Source organism: Octodon degus, unplaced genomic scaffold (genome assembly GCF_000260255.1).
Source record: "Octodon degus isolate 3935 unplaced genomic scaffold, OctDeg1.0 scaffold00105, whole genome shotgun sequence".
In the NCBI taxonomy this organism is placed as follows: domain Eukaryota; kingdom Metazoa; phylum Chordata; class Mammalia; order Rodentia; family Octodontidae; genus Octodon; species Octodon degus.
The window spans coordinates 5,249,561-5,259,030 of NW_004524681.1; the positions used below are offsets into that span (position 1 = coordinate 5,249,561).

At 38.1% G+C, this 9,470-nt stretch overlaps 1 protein-coding gene across 1 annotated transcript in view; it reads left to right on the forward strand.

Moving 5' to 3' along the window:
• The window catches only part of Fam227b (family with sequence similarity 227 member B), a 201,536-nt gene that overhangs the window by 31,476 nt on the left and 160,590 nt on the right, over positions 1 to 9,470 (forward strand). Inside the window, exons 7-10 of the mRNA XM_023724063.1 lie at positions 1,381 to 1,416; positions 1,868 to 1,972; positions 3,874 to 3,972; positions 6,398 to 6,499. Of these exons, the coding sequence (XP_023579831.1) occupies positions 1,381 to 1,416; positions 1,868 to 1,972; positions 3,874 to 3,972; positions 6,398 to 6,499 (342 nt within the window). The remainder of the gene's footprint in view (positions 1 to 1,380; positions 1,417 to 1,867; positions 1,973 to 3,873; positions 3,973 to 6,397; positions 6,500 to 9,470) is intronic.

A 9,470-nucleotide genomic window follows, 5' to 3' on the forward strand; every position in this document is an offset into this window, starting at 1 on the left:
TAGATATATAGTTACATTCTCTCAATGAATAGAATGATTTGTTCTGATGGTGTTTGTAGATAGGATATCATGTCCGCATCTTGTACAGCAATTAACCACTGGGAAGAATGAATGCAATGTGTTGATTATTGAAACTGTCCTGCCAATTTGATTTGAAACTGTCTCATTGCTATTTGTTTATCAATAAAATTGTGGAAAAAAATAGTTACCACTTCTTTACTTATATCTTTACATTTAGGTGGAATCCAAAGTTCCTACTCTTTTATATATAAACTTTGCATTTTATTTTCAAACTATAGTCTTTGAAAGAAAAAATTGGGGGAAGTTTTGATTGGAAATAAGAAGAAGGGAAAAAACCCTCCAGGTTTCTCCAGGAGGAAAACCTGAGAAGTGGACTTCCCAGCGACCTCGCAGGCCAGTGCTTTCCCTGGTTGCACTGAGCCCATGGCACCCCTTGGTCTCCTGGTGGCCATCTATCATGGATGGCTGGACTTACTAGGACTAATTGGAGCTCAGGCTCTCTTACCTGGTTACTCAGCATGTGGGGCTTAAAGGAAATAGGGATTTTAGAGAAAATCTGGCTAATTCCCATTTTAGAAGCTTAATAGCAGGTGGCTACAACTTCCTTTTAGTCAGGACGGGGATGCATTCCATGTTGCCTGCAAAGTCCTGGTTCATGGTCTATCTTTATTTTAATTCTTCTCCGTATGATTGAACCCAACTCTTATCTTTTTATATGAAGCATATTGTCCCCAAATTTACCCAAACACAAGGGAAATGACTGAATAAACATAAGGCCATCCAGGGAAAAAGCAAGAAAGCACCCATCTCACCTCCCTCCTACCTCTTAAATGTAATCACTTAGCAAGAATATATTGCAAGAAGAAGACAACGACAATGAAAACTCCCCATTTGGGGCTTTCCCCCTGTTAGCCTCAAATCGTGGTTGGACCTCCAAAACATGAAACAATTAATTCAGTAGAAACTGAGTTTGTGGTCTTACGTGTTGATAAATGAGGTTGTGAACCAAAACGAGAAAATTAAGACTATATTGCAAGAAAAGGAGGAGAAAAGGTGCTTGGTTTCTCCATGAAGGGGAATGTCTCTACAACTATAGTGTTGAGCCAAATGCTGAAGTATCAGTGATAATCTGTCCTAGGATATGAGAACATTGGGACACTGGTAGTTATATTACTAGTTAAAAGTTTTATGCAAAAGAAGTTTTAAAATTCTCACTGCTGAATTTTATCAGAATACTTTCTAGGATCTGTTGAAATTACATTTGAATAAACTATATTAACAAAAACTTTAATAAATATTGTTGATGAATATGTTTTTTGGATGGAGAGTTTTAAATATTTTATTTTCAATGTTTTACAGCTTTCAAATGAGATGGAGACAGAGAAGAATATAGAGGTATTTGAAATTTTTATTCAGCCCTATTGTATATCGAAAGTAGTACTTGTATCTAAAAGAATGTTTATAATATAGGTATAGCTACCGAGGAGAGGTTCCAAGAAAGAGAGTTGGTAACAGGGATGGCAACATCCTCTCTTCTGCCTAGTTCCTATCTCTTGTATATGGTCTAGCTAAAACACTTGATCATTTGAGGATCTACCAAAATGTATTCTGAAATACAGTTTCCTTTTGTTTTTAATTAGCCTGTGATAATGCAAGCGCTCTTAATTTCATAAAGCAGATACCATGAAGATGTTTTGTAGGAGAGATATGTAATTTTTTACTTAATGTAGCAACGTAAAATACTTGTCACTTGATTGACAGTTACATATTTACCTGGCTTCTGTAGGCAGATTAGACTACTTGCTGAGAAGAATGCATTATTGTTCTGTGTGTTCCTTCTCTCTAGGGCTATGACTTCTCAGGATTCAAAACAAGTGAACTTACTGAGCTACCCAGACATTTGGATGCTAAACGGATTTATCTTTTTATTTTAAAAGCTCACAACTTTGATGTATGTAAATATCATTTTATTTTATAATAAACCTTAAGAATATTATTTATTAAATCAAACCTTTAAAACTGTGATAGTTTGGTGTTAATATTTGATCCTTTATGCTTTTAAGTTTTTTGAGAGAGACCAGCAATCCTAATGCCCTGCTCACCCGAGGAGCCGGCATTCGACATCATGTAGTGCCTTGGGAGTCTGGGGTAACGGTGGGCAGCAGGCGGGCACGTTCTCTTCTCTTCCTGGCCATCAGCTCAGGATACTTTAGCCTTCTACTCTAACCCTGCAGTAACTTACCAAAGCCCTTCTCCACAAGCCTTCTTGTGTTCCTGTTAAATACAGGATGTGTATGTAGTATCTCTATAGAGAAACCAAAGGACGAAACACCGCAAGAGTAGAAGGGTCACTAGAGTGAAGGCCGAGGATTTCGAGGATGGCCAGGCCTGGGTGATTGCCTGTAAGCCTGCTTATTTTCTCCTCTGTATTTCAGTGGCCCACTTTTCATGTTTATATATACCACGTAGGTTCTTTGCAGTTAAAAATGACGAAGACTAAATTGAAATGGCTTCAGTGAAGTCCATGCTATATTTAGTGGCTTACAAGCGAGAAGTACCTCTCTGAGGGTATGATAAAGAATCGTCCTCTGTACAAGTTTGTATTTTGTTCTTTTTGTTTACTTGCATTTGAGGAACGGGAAATCATATTTATGTGTTCCTCTAAAAGAAATGGTAGATTCTACTAAATCCAGCATACAAAATTTTTTGTGAATAAGAACATAAAATGGGGCTGGCCAGATAGCTCAGCAGACCAAAGCACCTGCTTAGGAGGAGCACGGAGGCCGGGGTTCAATCCCCAGCCTGCTGTGCTGCCCCACCCCTGGGGTGCACTGCGATGGTGATAGACTGGGCGTGGTGACGCACGCCCATAATCCCAGCGCTTGGGAGGCTGAAAGCAGGAGGGTCACTGCGAGTCTGATTTAATAGTGAGACCCTGTAGACCCTGTATCAAATGCATAAAATAAAAAAATAAGCAAAAAGAACATAAAATGATCTGTGGAATCTACCTATGTGAACCAAAATTTACAGTTTAAAGTGTTATAAAGTGGACTTAACCTTATATCCCAATTTTGATGAGTTATCTTCTTAGAAGAATCCCATGTTCAGACAGATTCATTAAGGGGGACAATTTGGGTCAAATTCTGGTTCATGCTGTACTTGCCTCCAGGAAGAAAGAGGAGCGCCATGGCACGCCCGTCCTCGCTGGCCCACTTTGTCCTGTGCCATCCTTTCAGTACCACGAGGCAGGCTGAGCACTTGAAATGCAGCCAGTGTGACTGAGGCCCTGCTTTGTTATCTCATTTTTTTAAATCAATTTATATAAGTTTAAAAGTAAGAACGACTTCATTATTTAAAAATTTTTAAGTTATTTTTGGAATGAAGTTAAAACTACAAAGTCTACATATGATTTAATACTTTTTGCTAAAAGTAGTTGACATATGCTATAAGCATAAAAAGTGTATTTCAATACATATAATTTCAATTATCTAGTATCAAAAAGAATAAAAAATATTTTATTAATTATCGTACCAGGGGCTGGGGAGATGGATTAGTGGAATAAGCCCTTCCCTGGCAAGTGCAAGGGCCTGAGTTCAATCCCTGGTCCCACAAAAAAAAAAAAAAATCAATTGTACAGTGACAGAATTTTAGGTATTTGATTAAAATAATCCTTAAATTAATTTTACCTTTTACTTTTTTAATATATCTACTAGAAAATATATATGATGATGTTAAATATTGAATAATACTCATCTATCACCATTAAATACATATTCTTCAAAAGGTACATTTATATTAACATATGTTGTGGTATATTTAAATTTGATATCCATGTATCTCTCTTTTCCCCAGCAAATAGTTTTTAGAATTTGGAGAACACATTTCCTCTCAGAAGCCTCCATTGCTCTTCTGCATGACTGCTTTTGGTGGTGGTTTCTCTATAAATTTAAGGTAAATGACATATTTTAAACTTCATTTTATGAGTTCATTTGCAGCACACTTAAATTTTTCAGTAGCAGTAACACTCTGGATTTCCAAGATTCCAAATCTTCATAAATCAAAAAAAAAAAAATAGTGAAATCAAACACTGTAGTGCATAATAAAGTTGTATCTTTACTTAACCTTAGTGTGTGGTGGCACACACTAAGCAAAAAGTCTGCTGCAGATCCGGGACACTGGGGAAGGTTCCATTTACAAAACAGTAAGGTCTTATCATGATTCAGAAAGGCAGAGATTCTGACTAGGATTAAACAGATAAAGGGGGGATGTATCTGGCAAACAGTAAGAGAATGGAAGTAAGCAGCACGCAAGATAGTATTAGCGGGGAGATAGCTCAGTGGCATAAGCACTTGCCTGGCAAGTGTGAGGTCCTGAGTTTGATTCCCTGTATAAAGAAAAGAAAAGAAAAGAAAACTAAAGAGATAGTATTTGAGTAGAAGAATTTCAGTAAGAATAGCAATACTTTAGTAACATTTTGATGTTTTAAAAACTGTTCTTGGATCCTTGGTTCCTCCAAAAGAAATAGCTGGAAAGTGCATCAGTCTCAATCATGCAACAACAAAAACTATGTAACCCACAACATGACAGTAGTTTTTTAACTCATCCTACAAAAAAGAAGGAATAAAGGAAGTAATCTCATGACAAAATCGTCAGTTCACTGAAGTGACAGACTAATCCTGAATACTTCTGAACCTCATAAAATGCTTCAAAACATGTTTTATAAAATCTTTTAGCACTGCTAGGAGAAATAGACAGATCTATAGGTATAGTTCAGAATTTCTGTACCTCGCTCTCAGAAACTAGCAGAAAATATACAGAACCTACAGAAAATCAGGAATGACATAGAAGACTTCAGCAGTACTGGTGAACAGCTTGCCCTGACAATTCTGAGGCATCCCTTGTGTCCTAATATATTTTGTGCTGCTAAAACAGAATACTACAGAATAGGTAATGTATGTGAACCAATACCTGATAGGAAGTCTCAGGTGGAGGGGCCAGCATCCGGGAAAGGCCTTCTCCTGAGTCTCCAATGCTGTAAGGCATAGAGGAAGAAGGGAAGAAGGAGGAGAAAGAGAAACACTGGGAAAGGGAGAGGAGGCTGGCTCACTCCCGCGATGACAGCAGTCCTTGGGTGGTGCATTCCGTGACCCAAAGCCTCCCACAGTGTCCCCTGCCAACATCAACATGTTGGGGATTGGGTTTCCAACATGAACCCCCACTGAGAGAACACACTGAAACCACAGCATCTCAACAACAGCACAATACATATTTTTTTTCAAGTACACATCAAGTATTTACCGAGATACACTATATTTTAAGCTAGGAATATATCCCAATAAATTTCTAATAATTCAAGCATACTCATGCAAAGTATATTTTCAGACAAGGCAAGGCCATAGTTAATTTGACTGTCAACTTGCTCAGCTTGAGAGATACTCAGGAGGTTGGTAAAGCACATTTCTAGATATGTCAGGGTGGGTTGCAGGGCTGTAACCTTAGGAGCGCTCTCGGGTCCCTGCCCCTCTCCCTTCTGCGTATTGTCCTGCTCCCTGCTTCCCAGATGCCATGTGCTGAGCAGCTCTCCTTACTTCACTATGATGCTTCACCTTGGAGCCAGCTGACCGTTGGCCGAAGCCTCAGAAACTCTGAACCAAAAGAACCTTCCTCCTTTAAGTCGCAGTGTCAGGTGTTTTGTTCAGGAACGGGAAAGCCGAGCAGTGCAGTGGTGTTGCACTGAGACTGAAAAGCTGGGAGATGTATGCAAGAATCTCTTGATATCTGGAACTAGCACACTTGTGACAATTACATGTCAAATCAGAAATTATTTTGAACTGAATGAAAAAGAAAACACAAATAGAAATTTGTGGAATTTCATTGAAGCAGTATTAGAAAGTTACATGAATATCAAAATGCCTATATTTGGGGGGAAAAGAGAAGGTTCTAAAAAACTATGATCACAGCTTCTGCCTTAATGAAGTAGAAAACAAATGAAACTTAAAGCAATCAGAAGAAAGGAAGTAATAATGATCAGAGTAAGTCAATACAAATACAAACAGGAAAACAAGAAATTTGAAAAGTAAAAAGATGGTCTTTGAGACCATTCAAACAAGGTAGTGCAAGAGGAATTTGAAGTCTGTATTTACTGAGAATAACCAGAGCAGAAACAAAAGCCAAATACATGTCAGCACTTCTTAATTGATTCAAGCCCGAAAGACTTAAGAGGCATGCCTATTGCCAAGCACATATAGTGTATACCTCAGTTTCTATTGGCCTATTCACTACGTCCAACTCTCCAACAAGAAATTAAAAGTCATAGGAAAAAGTCATGTTCCTATTTTCAGTGGTAGTATTAACTTTATTATATTTTATTTCTAAGCCTGACAGAAAGGATCAAGATCGCCTATTTGATAGAATTGCAGAAAGCTATGTGACCCTTTTCATGAGCATACCCAATAGCAGAAAAGATGCGTTCTTTCAGGTAAACTCCGAGAACTACACTGTGCTGATTATTTTTAGAATGAGTGAAATAGTAAAATGGTTATTCTAACACAAGGAGAATACATGGCACTGCTTGTGGGAGGTGTAAACAGTGGCGATATTTTAGAAGTTATGTTCTTACTGTCACCTCTGCTAACTTAGAGTCTCACAGACTCTCCTGTGTGGTAAAGACATTCTATTCAAAACACCTGATGTATTCCATGTTTATTTGTTTTTGTTCTGTTTCTCTAAAAAATGAGCTACTATTTTCCTTTAACTTTTTGAAGAATCTTTTCTTTTGACCTATTTGAGACTGTGTTATACTTAAAAACTAAGCACTTGTCACAATGCATAAAATTATGAATCAGATAAACATTTCACTTTTCTGTTGTTATTCTAAATAATAAGACTGATTAAAGTAATATGTGAACTAGTAATACATAAATATTTTGCAGTTTGTGAATGTTTTTATGGCTAAGGCATAGTTAAAATATACAAATAGCCTTTGTAATGAAGATATAAATAAACCTAAGCCACAACTGTGACAGATGTTTAGCCTTGATCAGTCTTACAGTTGCGTATATAAAGGGTGGTGTAAGGAGATCAGTAGTAGGCTGGGAATCGAGAGGCTTGGCTTCGCGTTCTGACGCTCACACAGATTAGCCAGGTGATGTTGGTAAGCCACTCAGCCTCTCACGTGCATGCCACACTGCTTGCTTAGAGCTATGATTCTTAAATGGTTATCCTGTGGAGCATGGCATTTTGAGATACAAACTAGGATTTTTTCTCTGCTAATCTAGTGTTCAAATTTGCTTTTCTTATTTTCAGGAAAAAATTGTTTTGAAATTTTGCAGTTAAATTACCTCGCGATAACATGAACAACTGTTGTTGCTACGCATGTTACTTCATCTGGTCTGTCCTTTTGTGGCTCTTATATTAACATGTATTAACTGAATACGTCTAACCTCCCTGCATAACTTGATTAAATCTATCATGCTTTCACACTGGGCCCTTAGTAAAAGGATAAAAGGTTGGTTTAATATGAACAAAGAAGGCAATAGTAGGACCATTACACATGCGCCTTTCTCTAGTTCCTAGTCCTACGGTTATGAGCCAGATGTTCTCTCTTGAGATGCTTGTGTCTTATGTTTGTGTGTACGTACATATTATGAAACTGGAGCTCAAACTAGGGCCTCCACACTAAGTTACATCCCCAGCCCTTTTTACATGCTGTTTTCTTAATTTAAGAAAGACTAAACCTTGACATTGCCAGGGCTGGGCTCCAACATGAGATTCTTCTGCCTCAACCTCCCAGTGGGATGTGTCTTTTAATAGATAATATGATTATGACATTTCTCAACTCATGACTTGACTTTTTCTGGATTGTTCTACTAGTGGCCTTTTCCAAGAGGAATTAGGAGATGTACAGTGGGATTCAAAACCTCATTAGAGAGGGTTTTTCAATGTGCATGCTAAATATCTGTAAGTTCATATTAATTTGTAAAAAGTGAGAAAAATACTTTCACCCTTAAATGTTACATCGTCTCTTCCTCAGATAAATCCTTTCAAGGAGTCACGATCCTCCTTGACCTGTACTCAGCCTTCTTGTGATGCCCTTTTGCCTCCCAGGGCTGAGGCCAGGCCAGCCTCCTCCGTGTTGTCTGTCTTCTCCAGGCTGTGGTAGAGACAGGGCCTCATCTTTGCCTGACTCATTTATATCATGTTTAACTCATCAAGTAAGCAAGGGCTTCATTACTCTTGATTCACTGGATTTATCTAAGGAAGAGACGAAGTAACATTTAAGGGTGAAAGTATTTTTCTCACTTTTTACAAATTAACATGAACTTACAGATATTTAGTGTGGTATTTGCTTCCCTTCTTCCTCTGTACACACTGATATTCCTTTACCAATTTTCCAAGCAGAGTGACACTTGGCCTCATTTTCCTTTAGTCTCCAGAAAGTAGAATGCTCACAAAAGACTTCAGAAATCCCTTGTCCAAGCGGAAGCGCACACCCATAATCTCAGACTCGGAGGCTGGGGCAGGAGCGCACAAGTTTGAACCCAGACTGTGCAATGTAGTGACTTAGTGAGAACCTGCATCAGAAGCCTCTGAGTGTAATCCCTAGCTCCACAAAAAGAAGAGAAAATGTTTTTATTGATATACTTTATAGTACCCAAATATAATATCTGATCATATCTGGTAGTAAGATGTTGATGTTTCACTCTGTAAAATTAAGTACACCCACACATCACAGTCTTTTCCTTTTCCACACACATCCCTGCTCCCCAAAACATCATGGAAGTCTTAAACATAATTTGCCAGCAGTTTGAGCACAGTTGGATTAGGTAACCACATTACTTTCTTATCGTTGCTGTAACAAAATTTTAGAAATTAGTTGTATAAAGAAGCAGAAACTAATTCTCTTAGTTATTAAGGCCAGAAATCTAAAATTAATCTCAGGGAACTAAAGTCAAGGTGTCAGCAAGGCTGTTTTCTGTAGGAGGCCCAGGGAGAATCTGCTCCACCTCCCCCGTCCTCTGGTGGCCGCCACACCCTTTGCTTTATCAGTGCATCAGCCTCTCTGCTCCTACAGTCATACTGCTTTCCTCTCTTCCCTGTGAAATCTTTTTAGCCTCCTTCTAGTCAGAACAGTCGGGATTACATTTAGAGTCCACTCAGTAATCCGAATTAATTTCTCCCAAAGTCTTTAATCATATATGCATAGCCCTTTTGCCATAAAAAGTGGCATTTACAGAGTCCAGGGACTGGAATATGCTTACCTTCTGGGCCATAACCCCATTCACCACAGTAAGCTTTCGGGTTCCCCTCCAGTTGTAAAATGTTGCGCAATTAAGGGCATGATACATGATTGTTCATACTTATTTGAATTCAGAATACCAAGTCAGTGATATAAATTTGTCTTTTTTTAAGATTTTTTATTTTATTATTTATTTATTTGTATTTTTTTT